Source organism: Megalobrama amblycephala, linkage group LG17 (assembly GCF_018812025.1).
Source record: "Megalobrama amblycephala isolate DHTTF-2021 linkage group LG17, ASM1881202v1, whole genome shotgun sequence".
Lineage (NCBI taxonomy): Eukaryota > Metazoa > Chordata > Actinopteri > Cypriniformes > Xenocyprididae > Megalobrama > Megalobrama amblycephala.
The window spans coordinates 4,646,033-4,672,518 of NC_063060.1; the positions used below are offsets into that span (position 1 = coordinate 4,646,033).

The following is a 26,486-nucleotide window of genomic DNA, read 5'->3' on the forward strand; positions in this document are numbered from 1 at the left end:
ATCAATCTTGTGCATTCAGTAGAAGGAAATGAAATGAAAGCCATTGCAATTCTTTAAAAGTTACGGGAAAGCACCTTGTATGAATACGACTTGGCAGCATCTTAACTACAGACACGTTTGAACATGAGTGAAGCAACCAGAAACTTTTAAGTGTTTATTAATCCACCCTCATGTCGCCCCAACCTCTTATGACTTTCACTCTTTTGTGAAAGAACAGAGAAATTCTGAAGAACATTCATGCTGAGAAGAAAAAAAGTCATGCAGGTGTGAGGATGAGTAAATGATTACAGAACCTATTATGCTTTTTTACATGTCCAACTATTTTTTTTTGCTGTTTGAGCATGAAAAAAGTCTGATAAAATAAAGGGGCGGGGCCTGGTTGAGTTAGTAGTGTGTTGAAACTCGCGGTTATGATAAGAGGTGGAACATTTCCAAAACATGCTCAAAGCGCTTGACCAATCACAAAACACTGCTCCAGTCAACCAATCAGAGCACATTGTGCTTTTAAGAAGGAGGGGCTTCATAGAGACAGGAAACTAAACAGAGCGTTACTGACAGACTGGGAAGAGAGGAGCTGCAACAATGTGGAAAAATAATGGTTTTTGAACAGTCAAACATGAAAACTTATTCTAGTAGGTCCCAAAAACAAAATCATAACTTTGTAAAAGGGCATAATAGGTCCTCTTTCAACGTTTGGTTGAACTGTTCCCTTTAAGCATTGAATACTGTCTTGATTTCGAGCTTGAGACATTGTTTGAGGTAATAGTTTATTGTCTCCATCGTGTTTCCTGTTGCTCTGAGAAGGTCTCCTTTATCTATCTACACTAGTCTTCTGTGTCAGCATGATTGTAGAAGAGGAAGACAACTGTGACAACTCACCGCCAGAAACAACATGCAGTACATCCCGAAGGAGGAGTGACCGGAGTAAAACGACAGCCTGGTGCAACACAACCAATGAAGGAAGGGCGGATCGGACAGATACAAAACAACAGAGGGAGAGAGGAAAAAGAATCATTTTCACAGTTCACGAATCACTTACAATGACACGTTTATGGGTCATTCTTCACTTTAAGATCTCAACTGTGTTAAAACATTTATTGCACATCCATAAAGTGCATTTTGGTACGTGTGATGATGTGAATTTTTAATACAGTGTGTGATGCCAATTAACATTTTTTACTTTTTGGAGAAAGAGCTTCATAACTCTTGGACTTGTAAACAAGTTCATCAATTCACTTTTTATTTATGAAAAATATAAAGAAATTAACTTCTTAATTAAAATGCTGAAATACTGATCAGTTTGGTGATAATACTTAAAGCTAACAGTAAATCTCAGATCATTTAAATATAGTGATACATGATGTAAAAATCTTTAGAAGGATTACAAATAATAATAATAAACATAGCCGCAAGCAGCAATTAAGGGGTCAAGCATCACAGAGGCAGAATGAGGAGCTAAAAATCAAGGCCGGAGCATCAGACCAACTGCAAAAATGAGTAAAGACATTTGGAGACCGTTTTAAGCAAAATTGTTGAAAGCCCATGAATACAATCACTTGTAATGTGACATAATTGCTTACTACTTTTGACCAATAGGTGGCACTGATGTCTGGTGTTGGGTGACAATGGTTTTAAATTTTTTTGGATTAGAATTTTGGTTTAGTTGTTCAGAAGCTAGAAGCAAAAAATAGCTTTTTTATATCTCCTGACCACAAGGTGGCGTTGTGCTGAAACTGAGCATGTACCCTGAGGTCACGGTTACGCAAAAGCGTGGTGGAGACATAGATTGACGAATTGACTTGAATTCAAAGTTTTTTAGTCATCAAGGTCTGAGGATGATCTGACTCAATTTTCATAAAAAACGGAGCAACAGTCTAGAAGGAGTTTGAAAAAGTAGGTTTTTAAAGACAATCAAAATGGCACACAGATAGTTTGGATGACTATAGCAAAATTGGTATCTATGTTCTTGACATGACCCAAGGAATCTATTAAGACCAGTTTCATTACAGTAGGAAAAATTAATGAAAAGCTATTAGCATTTTTTTAAATTTCATTATAATTCTTGACCACAAGGTGGCGCAGCCAACCTTCAGGGCTTGGTGCCGATGACACTTAACGAGTTTTGTAACAATATGCCAGCGTGTTCGTTAAATATAGCATTTTACGACGAAATTCTAAATGGCTGATGCCCAAAATAGCCGATATGGAAAAATTGGGTATCATTCGACTCGGCAGGCTGTACCAAATCTAAAGGGATCTTGTTTTGTGACTTTTGGCCAAAGCGTTTAGAAGTTATAAGCAAAAAAGCCATTTTTCATATCTCCTGACCACTAGGTGGCACTGTGACAAAACTGTGCAGGTATCCTCAGGTCATGGTTGTCATAACACACACCATGTTTGGTCTGAATATGCTAAAGCATTGTGGAGATAAAGCCTCACATCCATTTTGGCATGCTCTTCGTCAAATTCGTTCGCACATTATTCGATCTGATTCAAGTTTTTGTGTGTACATAGTCTGAACATGATCTGGTTCAATTTTTGTGAAAATCGGAGCAACCCTCAAGGGGGCGTTTGAAAAAGTAAATTCAAATGGCGGAAAAATACAATCGAATCATCTGAGGCCAAGGAATCAGAGCCTGTACGTTTCAAAAGTTATTAGCATATTAGCATGAGTGCAAATTTGGGCAGTTGGTGGCGCTAGAGGGACTGATTTGTTCAGACTGTCAGTCCAAATCTGATTAATTGTGTATCTGACTGGAATCTGATCTAAAAAATGTAATGTCTACACTGTGCATCACAAGTGTTCAGATCCGAATTTGTGTGTCCATGGCGCTTTTTCGTTTTCCGGAATATCTGATTTTGCATTCGTAGGTATATGCCAAAAACAACAACAACTGCAACAAGATGAGGCAACGGCAGAAACATAGGAGGCTGGTATAGTCTCCCCCGGTCTCAAACATTTTGCATTTCTGCAGCGACTTTCAGCATGTTTCTTATTACAACGTCTGACGTTTAAGTTTTACGTTGCATGAGAACGTCACATAAATCTTGTGGAATCCGGATTTCCAGATGAAACGGATTTCCAGAAAAGCGATTTGAATGGGATTCCAAACCACATATGAATGTAGCTCGAAAAGGATTTGTTATATATTTATTAGGGGAAAAAAAAAAAAAAAAAACGCATTTCATGTGGTTTTTAGCTGTTCAGACTTGCTAAATCTGATCGGATTTCAATCGGATATGCACAAAAATCGGATTTGGACTAACAGTCTGAATGAGGCTTTAGAGACTCCAAAATTGCTATGATTAATGTACAGACTTTCCTCTATCAGTGTGCCAAATGTCACAACTTTTTACCATATGGTTCTATGGGCTGCCATAGACTCAAGAGCAGAAGAAGAAGAAGAAGAATACTGATGGAATTAGTTCCCCTAATTGACAAATCGCCCAGACAGAAGTGATGTATCGTCTTACAGTAAACAAAACACGCAAAAGGCGCTTGACCACAGGTCATGCATTCTACTGCATGTATAATCAATTCTATTAATATTCAAGCCTCTTGAGGACACATGACATTTGAAAACATTACTGAGACCTTTGGACTGCAAAGGTCACAGCCTAAGAAAGCACAAATGTACTGGACAAACAGGAAGCGAAACAACAGGTGAACAGCAAAAATAAACAAATACAGGAAGTGAGGTTAGCAGTTTGTGACCTCTGACACTGGCCCTTCCCATCCCCTGCTTCTGTACCTGGATTCTGTCACGTTGCGAGGGTTTCCCGTGCAGTTTATCTCCAGCACGTAGCCCTCACACACTTCTGGAGCGCAAACTGCCATGAAGTTGGGCCGCAAGCGTCCGATGGTGTACTTGGCCATGTCGGTCAGAGACTGGCTCACACACCCGCCGAACAGAAACGTCCCCACCACTTTGTAGAGCGCCGCAGCGTACTGGTTAAAGTCTGAATTGGAGTAAAGGCGTTTAGTGTAGACCAGGTAAGCCTCTCCGGAAGTGATCTGCAAGAGAGGAAACCATAAAGCTTTTAAGTCTGAGCAATAGCAATAATGATGCATGAGTAAATATTGGTACATTGCAATAGTTCAGCAAGAAAAGTCTTCCCTTTTCTTCTTATTTGATTTGGAAAACATTTTGAATCAATTTTTTATTTAATTTTGTATGCATCTGTTTTGATTTTTATAATGTCAAGCACCATTGTGTAACTATCAAATGTAACATAAACTTGCCTTAGGATTAATAAAAGTAAATGTATGAGTCTGTCTGATGTAATGACTCATGTTTTGAATTGTACTCTGATGAATCATACTGAACTAATCACAATGTTCTCTCAGAAGTTCAGAACATGTGGCCACAATACAAAGCCAACCTGCATCTTTTCACAATCAAATACAGCACAGAAATTTCATTTCATAATTACTGCAACTGGCTGCTTGCACAACAAATCCCTTCAGACAGTTATGATGCTTCTTAAAACAACAGTTCACAGAAGAATTAAAAGTCCAAACTTATATGACTTTCTTTCTTTCATCTTTTGTACATAAAGGTAAAAATGTCATCTCTGTGAACTACTGTCAAACACAATTAAAGTAATTTATATTGAATTTTGCGTTATATTCCAGCTCTTCTGAATTTCTAGGATAGATGTGTTTTTTTTTGTTGTGTTTTTTTTCTTCAGGAAAATCTTCCCTTTCAGTGAGCTTCATGAGAACCATTGTGATTGAATCACTGAATCACTGAGTTGAAATCATGAAACACATTAGTTTAATTATATTGGTCTTCTAGACTACTTTTATTGTACCTCTTTGAAGCTTGACAGCCAGAGTCACTGTTCACTTTTTCCAACATAACATTCCTGTTTTACACTGTAAAAACATGGCTCTAATTTCATTTTTGCAAAACACCAAAAACGTACCTATATACAATTCACTGCAGTTTCCGGTTGAAATAAACACTATAGTCGCAGTAAAACTTTTATTGCTTTTCACACAAATTATGATTACAGTTACAGATTATTGATTAATGAAGACTTATTTTCATGTGGTTCAGTGTACAAAACCATGCCATGACCTCAAAACACGTTTACCATAGTGAATGATTTGTAAACTAAGGCTACGTACACACTGCAGCTAAATTCGGTTGTCACTCCCGAAACTTTACCGCGTATCCATGGCCTAATACATTTTGATGTTTGTATTACGTAACCAGCTAAATTTGCTCAGTAGCTCACCATTGTAATGTGGAGGGCTCGGGTATGAGTCTTGTGAAACACGGTGAATGTGATTTCATCAAGTACAACGTGTTCCTGGATCAACATCTTTGTTGATCTTGGAATAACATTACAAATCAACTAATTAGATTTGAGTAAGTATACAGTTTATGTCAAGTTTAGGCTTACAACCAGGTTTAGGTGTTTGTACATCAGTGTTATTCACCTATCATTTGATATTATATCATATGATATTATATGTAATTTTATGTATATGTTATAGGGGTTGATATTGTACATGTTTACTAAAACTACCCTTTTTTTTCTTTTTTTTTCTTTTTGGTTGATGACCATTGGTTGATGCATGATCAATTATCATAAATTTTGTGATTGATGGATGCTATTATATGCAATTTTTTTCATTGGTTCATTGTAAGTTTGAATTTTGTCTCAGTTTGTACTTAAAGGAACCTACACACACCTGTAACCTTTTAGCCCTGACGAAGACCTGTGTGCCGAAACGCGATGGCAAAATTAAAGTCTTAAGCTTTTAGCTCCAGCTCTTGTTTATTTCTGATCCCTCCAGCAAGTGTTGCTGGTTTTGTTCCAAAATACCTCTGATTTTAGGGAAAGTAATGGGTGGGGTAAGGTTTAAGGGTAGGGATAGGCTTAGTATTAAAATTTCAGACAGGAATGTTGTTCCAGGATATATCGATCCAGGAACATGTCTTACTTGGCAAAATCACGGTTACCTGTGAAACAGGGGTCATGATAAAAGAGCTTAAAGGTCCCGTTTTTCGTGTTTTTTTGAAGCTTTGATTGTGTTTATAGTGTGCAATATAACATGTGTTCATGTTTCGCGTGTAAAAAAACACAGTATTTTTCACATAATTTACTTATATGTATACCGCTGTTTCCACTGTCATAAAAACGGGCTGATGACTTCCTTGTTCTATGAAGTCCCTCCTTCAGAAATACGTAACGAGTTCTGATTGTGCCAGCGGTTCCTGTGTTGTGATTCGACAGCAGCTTAGCGAAAGGTCACGCCTCTTACCATAACGTAGAGATGCATACGCTCAGTGTTATTGTAAACATGTCTTTAATTTTACCCTATCAATTTGAGCCGGAATCAGACCCGGTGATTGGACTGCGGGATGAAAATAACAGCGTTTCGACGACATGGCGACAAACACACTCTACAAACGCAACTCTTGTGTATTCCTGTGGGCGGAGGTTAGTCAAAAAACTGTTTTAGTGACGTCATTAAAGAAGGAAGTAGAGGGATGTAGTCCAAACTGGCCGTTCGATGTAGGCGACTTCTGTTAAATAAAATATCTCGCTTGGCATTGAACTTTGAGCTTTAAAATTTTACAGATTTTATTTATACTCTAACAACAACATTACACACTAACTAAAGTTTGAAACATGGGATCACGAAGAACGGGACCTTTAAAGACTTGTGCAAACAAGCTAAAATGACATGGTTGCTTCACCAAATTCACATCTCACATTTGCTTTTGTTTACACTATTAGGGGGTGTTTAAACCACACCGTTTTCAACTAAAAACTACCGTAATTGTGTAGTGTTTCTTTACAAAGTGACATTGCCAACTACTGGCCTGGCAGGAGAACACAGCAGATTTAGCCGCTTTTGCAGATCTGTGTGAACGGGGAACATTTTGACAATGTTGTCATCTGTATGCAAAACTTTTCAAAAATGCAAAAGGAAAAACTTTTCCATTTTTAGCACATCGTTGTCGTGTAAACGTACCCTTAGTTAGGTTTAGTGCGATAAAGCATTAACATTAGTGCCACTCACCAGATATTTAATTTCCAAAACCAAAATGGTGTGAAACATAACACCAACTTTAGAAAACATTACTAGATTACCACATTCAACTGTTTTGGGGAAAATTTAATGAATTTTTAGTGCCACACTAGATATTACACATTAAAAGAGTCACAAACTGCGCAAGAAGCAACATTCAATCATTGTGCAGTAATTATGCACGTTTTTAGCCTGGGTTGACTAATTCCTTTTATTAGAAAGAAAAATGTACAATATTCCTATTTGTAGATGACAGATTTTTAATTTTTGGATGAGCTATTCCTTTAAAATCTATTACACCATTTTATAAAGTCTTGATGTAGTTTTTGGGCTCTACTAGAAAAGGTTTTCATGCTTGAATGTTCAAAAAACATTATTTTTCACATATTCTCCATTGTTGCAGCTCCTCTCTTCCCAGTCTGTCAGTAACGCTCTGTTTAGTTCCTGTCTCAATGAAGCTCCTCCTTCCAAAAAGCACAATGCGCTCTGATTGGTAGGCTGGATCAGTGTGTTGTGATTGGTCAATCGCTTCGAGCGTGTTTGTGAAATGTCCCGCCTCTTACCATAACCGTGAGTTTCAACACACTACTAACTAACTCAACCAGGCCCCGCCTCTTTATTTTGCATATTCCTTGGGCGGGAATTATTTAAATGAGGAATATTGTGACATGTTCGTTCCCAGAATAAAACTCAAGACTACAATGGAGGCGTTTCAGGGAATTCAGAAATAAAGAATAAGAATAGAGAGTTCTGATATAGACTGATATAAACTCGACTGGCGTAACTTTATTACTTTGCAGACCTTTTTCACGCTCAAACAGCAACATTACACACTAAAGAAAGTTGAACATGTAAAAAGGACCCCTTTAAAGGTTCACTCAGGTGACTGATTGGTGGAGACTCACGATAATGATGGAGCAGGAAATGGTAACGGCCGCCATCATTTTGTGAGAGATGGTGTCTGGTCTGTAGGGGTATTGTATGGTCTCGTCATCGCAGTAAACGCCACGCTGGTACGGCCGGAACATGATGGTCATTGTGATGAATGGCATTGCCACTGAAACACAAACAACAGCATTATTATTGGCCTCAGATGGCTAGCTCAGTAACACACATCAAACAAATCATCTAGTGCATGTCTTACGTTGAATTTTCCATGAGAACGACAACAAAAAAAAGCTTTTATAATACGAAACAGATGACATTCAAGTTCATCTGTGCTTTTGCGAATCGCGCAGGAAGAAAATATGAAAATCAACACAGATAGTGTACAACAGACTTTTCCACATCAAGAGATATTGACTAATCATAAATGTCAAGCACATGTTGTGGATTCAGTAATGCTGGATAATCTTCCGCTTGCCATCCGGATACAGGAAATCAGTGGGAATTATCGCCAGGGTCACGGCACCAGATGTCAGTTCAACGGATGCCCACAACAGTATCTTGTAACCAGGAAAAGCGCTGATTTATGTCTCCAATATGTGCAAATCCACTATTTTTTTTTAAATCAGAAGTCATGAGAACCAGGAGAGGGAATAATTATAACTCTGGTCGTGTTTCTCAAAGCCTGATTATTCCACGCAGCTCTTTTCCCATAGGACGGCAAAGATGCCAATCAGATTTATCACGGACCGTAGAGGGAAAATAATCTTTGGATATTCAGGCAGAGTGAAATATATTTGCTTCAAGTTCATCAACATATTTTCTATTCCCAAAGCAACGGTAACTTTCCCAGGATCAGGACCTTGGAGTCCAGTCATATTTTATTACTTGAATCCACACACACAAGAGAAGAGAAGAACTGAAGCAGATGTACGTAACCAAATGACATATTCAAAGCAGTACTAGGACTAGAACACGACAAAAGATGTTCTCCCTAAAGGACTAAAGGCTCTTAAAAGAAGTTGGACAGTGAATGTTATTGCATTAGATATATCAAACCAAATGGCATTTTTGTTAAACAAAAAATTAAAACACGCACACTTTTCAAGCAAAACATTTGACAAAAAATATTTTCAGCTTTCATATTATAGGCAAGGCGAGGCAAGTTTATTCATTCATTTATTCAGTGCTTTACATACGACTTATAAAGCAAGGATGAGATAGAAAAATAAAAACATTTAAAAATCCATTTTAACAATCATTTAAGAACATAAAATTAATAAGAAAATCATATTTAAAAACAAACAAAAATTGTAAGAAAAAAAGTTTAAAAAAAAGGCAATTTTAAAATACTTCCATTAATAAATAAAATATTTTTTTTTATTTAAATGGTCAAACTTAAATTTTTAAAATCAAGTTTAAAGTATAAAACAATTAACAGTTACATATTGAGGATGAAAATTTTTTTTTTTTTTTTTAATTGTTTCAAGCTCTATTATCATTTATTGTTATTTTGTTATCTAATGCAATAAAATGAGTGTTCAAAAGCACTTTCATGATCACTGTATGTTTGTATCAGAGTGCATTTTTAGGGTTTTTTTTTTTTGCAAAGGCACTTTTGGCTTTTAATATATAATATTTATTTAAGAAGCACTGTTAGTACTGTAGGTCATCCATTCCATACCTCATATTCTATTTCCAGAAAGAAAAAATCCCCATTTTACTTCCAACAAGACATCCTGGGAAAGGTTTAACATGTGTTGTGTTGAGTAAGCATGCATTGTTTTCAGACACAAAGACGACAAGCTTTTTCTTACACAAAAGGAAATGTCCATAAACCCAGACAGGCTGTAAAAGGAAAAAAAAAGAAAAAACTGGCTTACACTCATAACACTGACACAATGGCACCAGCAACCACACACATTTTCACAATGAACTCGACTGTAAAGCTGTCTTTTAACGGATGCGAGGGGATGACAATGAGCTTTGGGGGTCGTCTTTTGGGAACTCATAAAACTTTAATTAGAACCTTACGGTGTCAATGAAGGCAGAGTTACTGTTAACCTAGCTGTCAACTGCTTACATAAAGTTAATTTATGCATAAGTAAAAATAATTCCACATTAAATTACATATAAATAAAAAGCTGCTATTCTAAGAGAAATTAGACTTCCAGGCTAGCTTAAATAAATCAGTAACACTTTACAATAAAATCCCATTAGTTAACATTAGTTAATGCATTAACTAACAATGAGCAATACTTTTGCTACAGTATCTATTAATCTTTGTTAATGTAAGTTAATAAAAATACAACTGGGTCATTCCATGTCAACTCAACCAGAGGCACTCAGAGAGATGTTTTATGCAGTTCTTTTGATAGATGGAAACAAGATACATTTCTAGTTCAAACATTATTTATTCTTCAGACATTCCTTTTACTAATGCAATAAGTATCAGCTGTGTGCAAAGTGATCCACGTTTGGTTTTCGATCAGTGAAAATGGGTAAAATTCAACAATTTGAACATGGAGTTGCTTTGAGATCCCCATATCTATGAGACTGAACTATAGGGCCTTGAAAATAAAGATTCAAAAAGAAAAGTTTATTAAGAATGAGAATATAAGATATCTTTAATACTTTTAGAGTTACAGTCATGCAAACTTTGGAAAAGGAATATTTATGGCAACAGGTATGTTCTATGCAATTGAGTTGATAGAAAAACATGAGATACATTTCTAATTTCAACATTATTTGTTCTTCAGATATTCCTCTTTAAAATAACAAATATCAGATGTATGCAAAGTGACCAACATTTGGTTTTTGACCACTGAAAATGTGTACAATTTACCAATTTACGCATGGAGCCGCATTAAGATCTCCATATCTCTTGGATTGAACCATCAAAATCAAGATACCAAAAGGAAATTTTGTTAAGAACCAGAATCTAAAAGGATATTAAGACATCTTTAATACTTCTTGAGTTGCAGGCATGCAAACTTGAGGCAAAAAACACAAGAAGTGCTTTTTTTCCATTTTTGAACTGTCACTGTTGGCATATAATGAAACAAATATAGCTAAAGTCAACAGATTTTACTATTAGACCTACCAATCTCTGTGTAAAAATCAAATAATGATGCTGCAATCTTTTTTACACCCCTCTAATTTGGCTCCAAATCTTGTGAAAATTGTCATTTTGACCACCCTATACAAAATAGTGGATAACTCAGTAAATCTACATCTGTGACATTTAATATTTTGGCTTTCGTCACTATTTATGTTTGTCTTTCTACAGAAAAAAATATTAACAAAATCAAAAATTGGAGCCGGGGAAGTTTCCGAAATTTGGTTGATTTGACACGGAATGACACGGAACTGTTCACTGTTAGTTCAGGTCCATTAAATATTTTTAAAATATACAACTTCAGATTTTAATAATGTATTGGTAAATGCTGAAACTAAGATTCATAAATGCCTGCAAAGTATTTTTCATTGTTAATTCATACAACTTATGTAGCTAACCGAATGTTAACAAATGAAACCTTATATATAATTAATAATTTTACATTTCTCTCACTTCCACCAACTTGCATAATTTTTTTTCACTTAGCTTTGTCGCAGAGCATACTGGGATTGCTTTCTCTGCAGAAGACAAGACTACCTAAATTTGAACGAGAAGGTAAAACAGCATAACTAGACTTTCGAAACAGTCTTCGCTCTGGGAACGTGCGCAACATGCTTCCTACATAACTCACTATTTGGGAGCAGAGCCACATTGTGACTCAAACTGATAACATTGTAATGAAAGGGTTGAACCTTTCAGTACAACGCAGCCCCTGATTCAAACAAGTTAAAGGTTACTTCACACGAGACTCTCAAATCATGCGTGCGAAGGTTAGACTGAACAGGATCGTCCACTATTACAGGACATTCAGAGCCTTGAAGGATCATCAAGGCAGGTTAACAGTCTTTATCAGATCTCTATCTGGACGTCAGACTGTAAAAACACACAAAACAACCTTTAACCTCCTTCCACTCAAAGCATTTTCTCTCCCTTCCTTCTTCCATCACTATCTGTCTTTTGCAGGTTCTCCCTCTTCCTTCATTTTTTTGGAAAGATTGTATCATTTGGTTTTCCTCAGTTTAAAAATATTCAGGTCATCTAGAGCAAAACCGCTGACCAATATAACAAGTTCAAGCTGTAGATAACTAAGATCAGGAAACAGGTTTAAAAATAATCATTTTTGCTGTTCCGCTTGGTTAAATTACACACTTTAACAATGACATTTGTGTTGTGTCATGTGTTGTTAGGATAGCAAAACAAATCTGCTCATCAACTTTAAGGGTTTGTTTGCTTCGAAAAGAGCTTATTGTGACGGTCCCCTGAGCTAGTTTTGCTTGTGGGGTGGGACTTATGAGGTACTCATTATCTGAAACACCTGCAGAGTAAGATATAAGAGTTTTTGGTCCTCTGATTTCGTCGTCTTTCTGTTACCTTCTGTTTTCGTTAGTTCTGGGTTGTTTTGCTGGGATGTGTGACAAATGTGTAAAGGAGTCAAAACAGCGGCAGGAATTCCTCCCTCATGAAGATCCGCTGCGAGAAGGTGCGGTTCTGATGCCTGTGCCGAACTGTAATGGGCAAAACAGTACGCTTGGACATTCTGTCCTTTTTTGGGTTCACATCCCACATCACATCCTGTTTTGGGTTCGTTTACATGTCTTTTGTCTGTGTTGCGTTCATATTACAGTTGAACTGCACCAGAGTTCAGTTGGAAGAGGGCCGAGGGTGTGTTTACACTTGGCATGTTTGGTTCGATTAAAATGATTTAAAACGAATTGCATGTTAGTGCAGTTCATTTGAATAAGTGTGAACGCTAACCCTGGTGCACACCAAACAAGTTCCAAACGAACTCTGGTGTGGTTCAAATGAAATATGAAGAACCAACAAAAACCAAAAACAGGACAAGATGTCACAAGATGCAACCCTATAAAAGGACAGAATGCTCAAGCATACTGTTTTTTCTTGTCATAGTCACGATGTTGCCCATCTCAGTTTCAGAACAGGCATCAGAACCGCATCTCCTCACAGCGGATCTTCATTTGTGTGTATGACGGAGGGATTCCTGCCACTGTTTTGACTCTTTTACACATTTTTTAAGCTCTTCATGAGTTACCAGGTGGTCAAAATACCATCATATGTAGGCTCAATTTTTGAGAAACGCTGTTGAAAGTGAATCGGACCGAACAGCACAACGCACATTTGTAGCCAATCAGCAGTAGGGGGTGTGTCCAATCATGATGGGGGAGGAGGGGTTGAGCCAATCAGCAGTAGGGGCGTGTCCACTCATGATGTGGAGGAGAGAAATTGAGCCAATCAGCAGTATGGGGCATGTCCAATCATGATGGGGGGGAGGGGTTGAGCCAATCAGCAGTAGGGGCGTGTCCACTCATGATGTGGAGGAGAGAGTGAGCCAATCAGCAGTATGGGACGTGTTAGCAAGAGAGAGATTTGAAGAAAGACTGTAGAAAGGGAGATAGCTGAGAGACATATTAGAGAAAAAAAATGGGTATGATCAGGCAAGAGCTTTAGGACTCTTACTATTATAAAAGCTTTCCAGCACTGCAGAGACCTAAGCAGGGAAGGCCTGAAAACAGATGCAGAGGTTGCGTAGCTTCTGCTCCATACGTGTAGGCTATGCATGCATTTAGCCCAGAACACAGCATTGTTTTGGATATGTCGTAAGAACTGTCATGAAATATACGTCATTAAATCCAACCAATCATGTTGTGAACGTATCCCTATGCCTTTAAGTTCAGTATCTTTAGTTTCAATGTTAAAAATGCCAATGTAAACGCTAAGCGGAGCAGGATTAAATGTTTGTTTGTTTGTTTTTTAAACCAAGCAAACTGAACTACAAGTGTGAACACACCCCGAGATCCACTTTTGAGGGGTCTCGGTCCGCTTGTTTGGCACCAGGGCTCAGATGGCAGCGTTCACACTTGAACAAATGAAACCTCTAGAGTTCGTTTTAATCGAACCAAACCTGTCCAGATGTGAACACACCCTAATTAGAGCTAATATGGACAATTTTAAAACTGTCATATTAATAAATATCAATGTTTTATTTAAAATACTTTTTTTTTGTATAAACATATACACCTAGACACTTCTAGAGCAGCTCTGATATTTAGCATGAAGGGAATGGAAAAGAAAAAAAACGTTTTCAAGCAGGACTGCAAATCTAGTGTCAGTTCTTCCTTTTACATCCTGACGGTTAACGCTGAGGTGTTCAGCACGTTCACTCTCGGCTTGTGCTGAATACTGGTTTAACCTGAAGGATGTGAAACTCTCTGAGAAGATCACTGATGCAGTTTAGAGAACTGAGATGTGAGCATTTACAGAGCAGATGAAGATCTCCAACTGATCTGGAAGCTAGGATTTGATTGAGAATTGCAGTCACATGGTAGAGTTCAAGCGTTGGGATTTTATTAAGAGTGCATGTGCAGGAAATTTCCGCTGGCAGAGGATCTGCCAACTCAGAGGAGGCGGATCGCAGTGCTTACAACAACAGTGTTCAGACTCTAGCTCAGGGGTACTCAAGTTCAGAGGCCAAGAGGGCCGCATTTTAACCAAATGAAATGCGAAGGGCCACAAATTATAACTTTGATCGTAAGACTTTTATTTAGGCCTACTTAAGACAATATTTGTAGTTTTACTGTTTATTTACTAAAAGTGCAGTTTATTATCTAGCTAAGTCTTAATAGTATGGTGTCCTTTTTAAAGTGTCACTGAACATGATAAATGGCATTTAAAAAAGGGACTAATAGCTTGTCTTGCTGTATTCTTAATGTACAAATGCATAAAGAAAAACAAGAACTGATGAAATGAAATCCTTGTTCATTTGAAATGTCTGCATTGTTTTCACAAGAAATTTAAGGTATGGCTGTTGTTCACTGGCTGATGAGAGTTTGTCCGTAAGACAAAAACATTGCAATTTTTATAGTCTTTTTATACTCCATTGCACCTTTTTAACACTTTTTATAGCACCTATTTATACTCAGAGAATAAATGTTTTATCATTCGTATTATTATTAGGCTACCTACCTTTTAATTTGGTCAGAATCCAAAAATCTTTTTTTTTTCTTTCTTTTTTTTAATGTTCAATCACAATCTCATGAATTATTTAACTATAACCAATGTTGTAAACATGATAAATCAGATATTCTCCGTGAGCTCAATGATGTGAGGACAGATCTGTAATGGGAGCGCTGCTTGCTTTCTGTTTATAACACATTGACATTAAGAATAAAAGGTTTGTTTTTCATGCTGCTCGACAACTTGCAAAGTTTGAGGAATGTCAACTGAATTTCATCATGGAAAAATAAGGTTACTTTGTTTTTACTTGCGCGCACAGTCTCGAGCCTTTGATGGCGTTCACGAACACAAGTGCTCGACACATGCGCACTAGAGAGATTCATGCTTGTCTAGTCTTTTTCGCTCAAATAGTTACAATAAAATGTCTTTGTACTTGTTTAAAATTAGAGTTGCTGGTATCTTTTAAGCTCTTCAACACGGTCGGCTATTGTGTTTGTTGTTACTCTTGTTCTGTCTTCTCCGTTTCTTTTCAGACTGAAACAACAGCCCGTTTCAGTGCTGACACCTTGTGGACAAAGTAAATTAGTGCAAAAACTATTCAATGCGCGCGTGCAAAGTGCCTTCAGTTTACATTGTTCTTTGCGGTTAGAAAAACTGCGCTGCGCGCGTTCACTATATGCGTTCTCTGCTGATGATTACAGCGTCACGCGCACTGCACGCCTACCCTAGTGTACGTGTAAAAAACGAAGTAATATTCACGCTAATTTTGAACGCAAATTATAATAAAAATACATTTATATGTAGCTTCCCATGAAGCGGCCCGCGGGCCGCCTGTTGAACCCCTGTTAGCTTCTCAAGTTCAAGGATTACAAGGCAGTAATGGTTTGAAAGCAAAGTAATAACTATAAAAACGTTATTACTACTAATAAAGAGGGAAATAACTAATTGTTACTACTATTTTATTTATTTAAATAATTTATATTTACATGGTCTAAATGATGAGGATCTCAATTAAAGTGATTCACACTACTACTATAATTAATGAAAAACAAAAACAAAATATATTGCTACTACTACACAGAGTAGCATTTGGGAAAGCATAGGCAAACATTTCCCATGGTAAGGGATTACATAATAATAATAACACAAAATTTACTACTACTACTACTACTACAACAACTACTACATAGCCATATTGAAAACACAATTAAAACACAATTAGATTTTTTTCCCCCTAAATTGTGCAGCTCTACTGTCAACAGAACATTTAACAAAACATTTTTTTTTTGTTAGCCAGTGTTGTTATTATTAAAGGTACAGTAAGCAATTTCTGAGAAACGCTGTTGAAAGTGAATCGGACCGACCAGCACACATTTGTAGCCAATCAGCAGTAGGGGGTGTGTCCAATCATGATTGGGGGGGGAGCCAATCAGCAGTAGGGGTGTGTCCACTCATGATGTGGAGGAGAGAAATTGAGCCAATCAGCAGTATGGGGTGTGTCCACTCATGATGGGGGAGGAGAGAGTGAGCCAATCAACAGTAGGGGGTGTGTCCAATCATGATGGGGGAGGAGAGAGTGAGCCAATCAACAGTAGGGGGTGTGTCCAATCATGATTGGGGGGGGGGAGCCAATCAGCAGTATGGGGTGTCTGCATCACATATCAACAATGTTTCTCAGAAATTGCTTACTGCACCTTTAAAACTAAAATGATTAAAAATAGTTTGCGATAATGGAAATGAAAGCTTAAATAAAATAGAATATAAATATTAAATGAAAAACTTAAATTTAAACTTAAAAATCTGAAAAGTTGCATTATTGGCAGCTAACAAAAATAAGTACTAAACCTAAAACTGAAATAAAATAAATTAAGCTTTATAGAACAACAACAACAACAACAACAACAACAACAAATGAATAAAAATGACAAAAGCACATAAAATGACTAAAACCTAAACTAAATTTAAAATCTAAACTTAAAGGTGCCCTAGATTATGTTTTTAAAAGATGTAATATAAGTCTAAGGTGTCCCCTGAATGTGTCTGTGAAGTTTCAGATCAAAATACCCCATAGATTTTTTTTTATTAATTTTTTTAACTGCCTATTTTGGGGCACCATTATAAACGCGCCGATTTTATGCTGCGACCCCTTTAAATCCCGTGGTCCACGCCCACAGAGCTCACGCTTGCCTTGAACAGTGCCTTAAAGTTTACACAGCTAATATAACCCTCAAAATGGATCTTTACAAAGTGTTCGTCATGCATGCGGCATGCATGCGTCGAATTATGTGAGTATTGTATACTGTTATATTGTTTACTTCTGATTCTGAATGAATTTGAGGCTGTGCTCCGTGGCTAACGGCTAATGCTACACTGTTGGAGAGATTTATAAAGAATGAAGTTGTGTTTGTGCATTATACAGACTGCAAGTGTTTAAAAATGAAAATAGCGACGGCTCTCTTGTCTCCGTGAATACAGTAATAAACGATGGTAACTTTAACCACATTTAACAGTACATTAGCAACGTGCTAACGAAACATTTAGAAAGACAATTACAAATATCACTAAAAATATCATGTAATCATGGATCATGTCAGTTATTATTGCTCCATCTGCCATTTTTCGCTGTTGTTCTTGCTTGCTTACCTAGTCTGATGATTTGATTGTGCACAGATCCAGACGTTAATACTGGCTGCCCTTGTCTAATGCCTTTTATAATGTTGGAAACGTGGGCTGGCATATGCAAATATTGGGGTCGTACATCCCGACTGTTACGTAACAGTCGGTGTTATGTTGAGATTCGCCTGTTCTTCGGAGGTCTTTTAAACAAATGAGATTTATATAAGAAGGAGGAAACAATGGAGTTTGAGACTCATTGTATGTCATTTCCATGTACTGAACTCTTGTTATTTAACAATGCCAAGATAAATTCAATTTTTCATTCGAGGGCACCTTTAAAATATCAAAATAATTATAAATACTATAATAGTATATAAATAATACTAAAATAATAGATACATACAAGATTTAGGACATCCTATATCATGATAATACTTTTAGACCATGTAAAACCATCTAAATATGCAAATGGTACATGAATATGGCATAAATACTCAGGACAATGATATATAGCTTACTGCCATCTCATGCCATGCTAATACCACTGTGCATTTATGCCATTTTTTTTCTACTACAGGGCTAATGGTTTCTAAATGTCCAGCATGTTATATTTGATGGAAAATACCAGCAGCATGAGGCCATGATGGTAAACAGACTGTGCAAAAGAGCCGGAGCGCTTCAAAATGTCAACAAATGATGACATTCAGCTTACAGTAGTATCTTTGTAGCATCAGGAAACGTCTGTCTAGTAAAGAAAGACAGGCTCCTGAACAGGTGTCTCACTTCATTTGAATTTGTGCGTGCGTGCGTGTGTGTGTGTGTGCACACGTGTGTGTGTGCACACGTGTGTGCATGCGTGCGTGTGCGCATGCATGCGTTTAATGTCACCTGACATTAACATGCACCAGATGGGATCTTTATATAATTTATGGAATTTTCTCCTAAACCAGCAGTTTGTGAGTGAATTGTGTTCAAGCTTTGCTAAATGTGACTCAAATATTGACACGTCTTCAGGTTTAACTACAAGTCCTTGGGTTAAATTAAAATACTGTTAACTGTTTATGCTATAAAACATTAAATTTGAACAAATTAATATTAAATATGCATTTAACTACATACAAAACAACAGAAAAAAAATGCAGCACAGGGACTTCTGTGAACATTATCTGATGACTCAAATATTATATTTTATCTCATACTTTTTGGATCAGTTGCTAAAAATGAACTGATCTGCTAAAGTGATAAATGTAAAATACAATTCAAAACCATCAAAAATTGTGTAGTTAAAAGCGTTTTTGCCAAACAGTGAGCAACATTTGCATCAACAAATCAGATTTTGGGTTCGTTTCTCTCTGGTTTTAGGGTAGGTTATGGTAAGAATTAGGACCAGTATGATGGGAATATGGATCCAGGAACACATCTTACTTGACTAAAACACATTGTGCTAGATGAAATGTATAAAACACACCTCACATCTTTTCAATGAGAACATGCTGCAATGATTTTGGGACCTAAACTACTTTACAGTAAGTGGATGATGTGCTGACTCAGAACATACATCTGTTTTAACTTTCCTCTTTACACACAGAGAAATAAAACCCGTCAATTCCCATTGCATGAAGAAAAAAAAAAAAAAGAGCTGATCATCCGTGCTAGATGGCACAAGGATGAACTTCAACATGCAACATTCATTAAAGAACTACTGAAGGATCATATATAAGCACATCACTTTAGCGTATCCCAAAAATGAAGGCCTTAAACATATGCATATAAACTATTGCACTATTGCTCAAAAGTTTGGGGTCAGAAAAACTATTTAATGTTTTTGAAAAAAAGTGTCTCATGCTCGCCAGGGCTGCATTTATTTGATCAGAAAAAGGGACGTAACCACCATAGACATTGAGGGGGACAAGTTACAGAATGACCAAAAGAGCATTTCAGATGCTGTGCAACGAGATCGGTCCGCCGGTCGGTCCACTTATGCCGTCCCATCGCAAAGTCACATGTCTTTTTTTGATGCACATCAAGGAACTTAATCGTAAAAGTGTTTCCAACGTAGTATATGCGCATGTTTTCGTATTGCATAAAAAAAATGTATCTGAATCAGTTTATGCGATCTTGCCGTTTACACCCAGCATTTTTTTGTCCGATATCCCAAATACGCATAAAAATAGAAGATAGAAATGTTTTGAATTGAAAATATGCATTTATGTGATTCATGTAATTCCTAACTGAGTGTGACGAGACAAGAAACGTTTTACGTTTTCGACATATTAGGCATACAAATATTATTTGCAAATAGTTCAAAATGATTATTTCCCAACCAAAATTAGACCTAGAATTTTCTTCACTTTTATTAAAAAAAAATAAAAAAAATCAATGTTCAAGACATGGTTACAGCTTCGATCAGAAATACAGTAAAACAGTAATTATTGTAAAATATTATTTTAAATATTATTACTTTTAATTAAATATTATTTAATTAAATTTTAAAGTAACTGCTTTCTATTTGAATACATTTTAAAATGTAATTTATTCCTGCGATCAAAGCTGAATTTTCCGCATCATTCCTCCAGTCTTCAGAGTCACACGATCCTTCAGAAATCATTCTAACATGCCGATTTGCTGCTCAAAAAACATTTATGATTTACTTATGTTGAAAACAGTTGTGCTGCATAACATATAGAAATCTTTTGTAAAATTATAAATGTCTTTACTGTCACTTTTGGTCAATTTAATGCACCCTTGCTGAATAAAAATATTAATTTCTTTACAAAAAAGACTATTAGAAATTAGTGTACAATGAGCTTGCAGTGCCAAGCGTTTGTTTAAATTGTTTCTGATCCTAAAAGTTCTTGTTTGTTAATTCTGCATGTCTTTTAATGAGAACACTCCATCCAACTCCAATATGGGATTTGATCAAAATACTCCCAAACTGTTAATAAATTAATCCAAATGCCACTTCAGTGCAGAAAACCATCTAGAGTCCCAAAAGAAATGCCTCTGTAATCACAAGAGATTAGCTTGTTTCTTATTCGGTTTGTCCGAAGCAAGGTCAGGGTGCGCTGAGTTCCTGCCAATCCTGCCATCTCAAATTCCTCCCCGGAGAGCAGGACTCACGCACAGCTCTGGCCTTATAGCGGATCGACTGCATGGCGGGCATATTTTGAAGTTATTACAGTGCCGAGTGATCGGGAGCAGCGCCAAAGGATCGTTTGTCTTTGCGCTCGTATTGGATCCGAACTCGCAGAATAAGAAGCGCTGTTGTCTCTGGGGGCCTGTCGCAATGTCATCTGGCTCTCGTGTTTCAGTCAGGATGAAACTGGATAAAATAAACAGGCAAGAATTCACAATTGGACACAGTTTGCTATGCTCGTGGCCTTTGACTCTGTTCTGCGTTTCCCAGGGCCAGAGAAATTTGAAATTATACATGTTATTTGTCTTCCCAAACTCAACAATGCCAAAGTACACATCATATCACAATAGTGTCAGTGTTTAACACCAGCCAAAGAGAAACTTAAAAAGACAGCTGGTCAGGTCTCAAATTTTACAGAAAATTTCATTTTGTTTCACAATCACAGAATGTGGACATGTACAGCCAAAATGAAGTTTTGGTTTTACGGTAATGGAAAACGAAGCACATAAACGAGAAAGTCTGCCACTCTGGAAAGAGAAAGTGACACGACAACATAAGCAGGAATGTTGACTGAGACCGAGATGATAAAAATCTTGCAAAAGATGATGAGCCGTGACTGAAAAAACCTCTTGTATCAGCTTCTAACTAGCTTAGGCAAATTCAATTTGTTTACTCGTCATTTTGGCATATCTTAGTTTAATAAACTATTTTCGTTTTTTCGAAAGAAGGATGTATCAAATTGATCAAGAGTGACAGTAAAGACATTTATAATGTTGCAAAAGATTTCTATTTCAAATAAATGTGAGCTTTTGAACTTTTTATTCATTAAATAATCCTGAAGAAAATGCATCATGGTTTTCAAAATGTATTTTTTTTTTAAAATTATAATAATAAGAAGAAATGTTTCTTGATCTGAAAATCAGCATATTATGAAAGATCATGTGACACTGAAGCCTGGAGGAATGATGCTGAAAATTCAGCTTTGATCACATGAATAAATTACATTTTACAATTTATTAAAATAGAAAACAGTTATTTTAAATTCTAATAATATTTCACAATATTAATGTTTTTACTGTATTTTTGATCAAATAAATGCAGCTTTAGTGAGCTGAAGAGACTTCTTTCAAAAACATTTTAACACCCCAATCTTTTGAGCAGTAGTGCACAGTATAGTACTATATATTCACCACAGACAATCTCAAAGATTATACTAATTTCCATGCTTTTCCTTTCCCTGATATTTATAGCTTTTTCTATGGTCATCTCTACACTGAATCTAAAACCACAAGCTTGTTGAGTACACGTGAAATCTGGCTGTCTCTCTGGACTGGAATCTGTGTCATTTTCACACAAAACTGCTGACACTGACCACAGAGAACATCATACAGCCTCTGCATAATATCAAAACAAATGTGACGGCAGAATTCACACATTTACAGAAGAAAATATGAGTAATGTCTGACCATGTAAAACTCACATTTCTAGGGAGTTGCTAAGGTGTTTTTTGTTGCATATTTTAAAGGTGCCCAAGAACTTTCTTTCACAAGATGTAATATAAGTCTAAGGTGTCTCCTGAATGTGTCTTTGAAGTTTCAGCTCAAAATACCCCATAGATTTTTTTAAATAAATTTTTTTAACTGCCTATTTTGGGGCATCATTAACAATGCACTGATTTACACTCGGCGCCGCCCCCTTAAATCGCGTGCTCCCTGCCACACCAGCTGTCGACTATATTACAGCGCATTTACAAAGTTCACACAGCTAATATAACCCTCAAATGGATCTTTACAAGATGTTCGTCATGCATGCTGCATGCATGCTTCGAATTATGTGAGTAAAGTATTTATTTGGATGTTAAAGTTTTATTCTGAGTGAATTTGAGGCTGTCCTCCGTGGCTAACGGCTAATGCTACACTGTTGGAGAGATTTATAAAGAATGAAGTTGTGTTTATGAATTATACAGACTGCAAGTGTTTAAAAATGAAAATAGCGACGGCTCTCTTGTCTCCGTGAATACAGTAAGAAACGATGGTAACTTTAACCTCATTTAACAGTATATTAGCAACATGCTAACGAAACTTTTAGAAAGACAATTTACAAATATCAGTAAAAATATCATGCTATCATGGATTATGTCAGTTATTATTGCTCCATCTGCCATTTTTCGCTGTACTACGACAATATATGATTTATCTCTTTAGTTCTTCCAGCCTTCTCAGAAATTTTCATGATAATAAAGTATAATGCAATGCTAATCAACTTAGCCTTTATCACTGTATAGAATACTATGAAATAATATGTTGTGTGCCTTATTTGGTGTAAGAATCCATATTATCTCACAGAAGGACACTCAACTGTCGTTATGAAGTGAGTTTGCAGTAAAAACGTTATTAAATGTCTTTTTTTGGACAAGATGTTAATAAATGCTTCTCATGTCTGGAAAGATGTTTGACGCGTGTTGCTTTTTCAAATGTACATTATAAGTGACTCAAACTCGCAGTGCTTTCAGATGGATTAGCATTTGGAGCCATACTTCATTGACAAGCTGTGCATAAAATAAATAAATAAATAAATAAATAAATAAATAAATAATAATAATAATAATAGCAGCCTTTGAGATTTCATAATAACATTAAGAATTGCGTTTAAGCGTGATTTCAATGTTATTTTTCGTATCGTGCGATAAATCGTGCAGCCCAAAAGCATTTTTTCCAAAAGCAAGAGTATTTTTCCAATTGTTTTCAGTGGGATCGCAGCAGTAGCTTGACGAGGCGCTGACGAGGAGTGTATATTTCACGCTGTGCGTACTGCAATTTTTACTGGTCACTGAGAGATGAAGAATGTTCAATTTTGGGTAAAACGCAGAGCTCATCACTGTCACTTTTTACCCAGCCATCCAATCACAGTGGAGGAGGGAAGGGACAAATACAGCACCGACCAACCGTCACATTCTGGTTGTACAACGATAACAAACAACAACAAGCATCTCTTCATCCATCTCTTCATCCAAATGTGTTAAATTATGTCGACATTTTTATATTGAGAAAATTCATTTTATTGTGCTGGTCCACCATGAGACATTCCACTGACTATAAGTTACAAGTCAACTTGTTCTACTACCCTACCCCTAACAGTCTACTAATACTCTAATGAAAGTTAATTGACATGTAGGTGCAATGTTACTTATAGTCAACAGATTGTCTAAAGGGGACCATCAAAATAAAGTGTAGCCTCAGAAACAAACTATTTGTGAAATTAGGCACTAGTAACAGTTCCACACCATGGATATTCTGTAAAAATCTTAAAGGTGCCCTAGAATCAAAATTTGAATTTACCTCGGCATAGTTAAATAACAAGAGTTCAGTACATGGAAAAGACATACATTGAGTTTCAAACCCCATTGCTTCCTCCTTCTTATGTAAATCTCATTTGTTTAAAAGACTTCCGGAAAACACACGGATCTCAACATAACACCGACTGTTACGTAACAGTCGGGATCATTAATATGCATGACCCCAATATTTGCATATATGCCAGCCCATGTTCAAGGCATTAGACAAGGAAAGGCAGTATTAACGTCTGGATCTGTGCACAGACAAGGTAAGCCAGCAAGAACAACAGCGAAAAATGGCAGATGGAGCAATAATAACTGACATGATCCATGATAGCATGATATTTTTAGTGATATTTGTAAATTGTCTTTCTAAATGTTTCGTTAGCATGTTGCTAATGTACTGTTAAATGTGGTTAAAGTTACCATCGTTTCTTACTGTATTCACGGAGACAAGATCCGTCGCTATTTTCATTTTTAAACATGTGCAGTCTGTATAATTCATAAACACAACTTCTTCATTCTTTATAAATCTCTCCAACAGTGTAGCATTAGCCCGTTAGCCACAGAGCACTATCAAACTCATTCAGAATCAAACGTAAACATCAAAATAAATACTTTACTCACATAATTCGAAGCATGCATACAGCATGCATGACGAACATCTTGTAAAGATCCATTTGAGGGTTATATTAGCTGTGTGAACTTTGTAAATGCGCTGTAATATAGTCGAGAGCTCGTGTGGCAGGGAGCAGGTGAATTAAAGGGGCGGCGCGCTGCCAAAATCAGTGTATAGTTAATGATGCCCCAAAATAGGCAGTTAAAAAAATTAATTAAAAAAAATCTATGGGGTATTTTGAGCTGAAACTTTACAGACACATTCAGGGGACACCTTAGACTTATATTACATCTTGTGAAAAAGCATTCTTGGGCACCTTTAAGTCTGATCTCTTAGTAACAGTAACAGCATACATTTTCTCAACAAAATGTGTGATTTGAGGAAACATTCATGCCTTGAAGCAAAACTAAATATTTCCCAGGATGGATATTTGACTTAAAATGGAAAAAAAAAAAAACATGAACTTCCTTTTTTCATGAAATACAATAGTAAGAGATGAAGAGACAGTGAACCAACTACATCAGAGGAACTGAACTGGTCAAGTGTAGGCTTTTAAGGAAGCACACTTAAAGGAAAATAACCTCACAACATTTAACAGGGAAGCAGAAGGAAGAGCTGAGGTTAACACTCTCATTATATGCTACATATGAACTCTGATGACGTCTATTAGACTTGATCTCATTGAACTGAGCCACATCTAGAAAGCAGAATATCACAGAGACTTGAGGGTGCATAATCAATCACCTAGCAAACACCAAGAATATCCAAGCAACTGCATGGTGACATACTAAAAACATCATAGTGCCTTAGAAACTGCATAGCAACACCCAAGCAACACCCTGACTTCATGGCAGCAACAGACAATACATATTAACATCTAGTTAACATGAATATATTTTCTATAAATAAGTAGCATTATACTTTGAAATGCATTTGAGCAAAATATGGGGACGATTTCTTTCCACTATGGTTTTAGTGCTCAAATTTATGGATGCTTTGCTACACAGAAATGCTGTCTTGATTTAGCATCTAAAGGATCAGGTTTTATTCCTGTGTGCATGATTTGAAACGTCCCACTTTTGCAAAAATCGAAAGCACTTTCCAATGAACTTTAGAAACGGACATGCTAAGAGGGTAAATCCGCACATCACTCCTCCTTAAAGTTTGAGCGACTAACAAACACTCTTCAAAGTCTCTGCACCAATGAGAGAGAAGGACTGTAAAAGGGGTCACTAAACATCTTTCAGAGGCCCTGGATGAGTATTTGCCGTTTTGCAGCTGTTGTTGTTTAGGAGGAAGTAGACAAGCTGGTCAGAAGACAGTGAGGCTGTGACCCTTGAGATGGACAGGTCAAGAAGTAAAAGTTTTTCTTAAAGATTAACATCTGCTGTTTAAAAAAGACAGAAGACTGAATGAAAGATCCTAACAGAGAGGAAATTACCGCCTAAGGATTTTTAAAGAAAATATTTTATAGAAATAAACTTACAGATTTATGAATGAACTGCTCGTTTAAAAATGTTCCTGGTCTACTGACATTTGTTATGACATCCGCTTCAAATATTACAATGCTCATGATAACTTTCGTTAACTCTACAATAAGTAAATCCACTTCATCAGCTAATTACTCTTCGACAGGGATGCCATAGAAATATACAGAGCTACTGCAATATACTGTGAGCTTGTTTCTCTGCCGCATAAGGTCTACACAAACACCAGATCCACCTTGGAAACCCTGCCGTTTGCCAAAAAGAAGTC

General features: G+C 36.6%; 1 protein-coding gene across 1 annotated transcript in view; it reads right to left on the reverse strand.

Moving 5' to 3' along the window:
- The window catches only part of plpp2a (phospholipid phosphatase 2a), a 39,696-nt gene that overhangs the window by 3,361 nt on the left and 9,849 nt on the right, over positions 1-26,486 (reverse strand). Inside the window, exons 2-4 of the mRNA XM_048163221.1 lie at positions 7,957-8,108; positions 3,753-4,015; positions 880-937 (exon numbers count right to left, since the gene is read on the reverse strand). Coding sequence (XP_048019178.1) covers positions 880-937; positions 3,753-4,015; positions 7,957-8,108 — 473 coding nt within the window. The remainder of the gene's footprint in view (positions 1-879; positions 938-3,752; positions 4,016-7,956; positions 8,109-26,486) is intronic.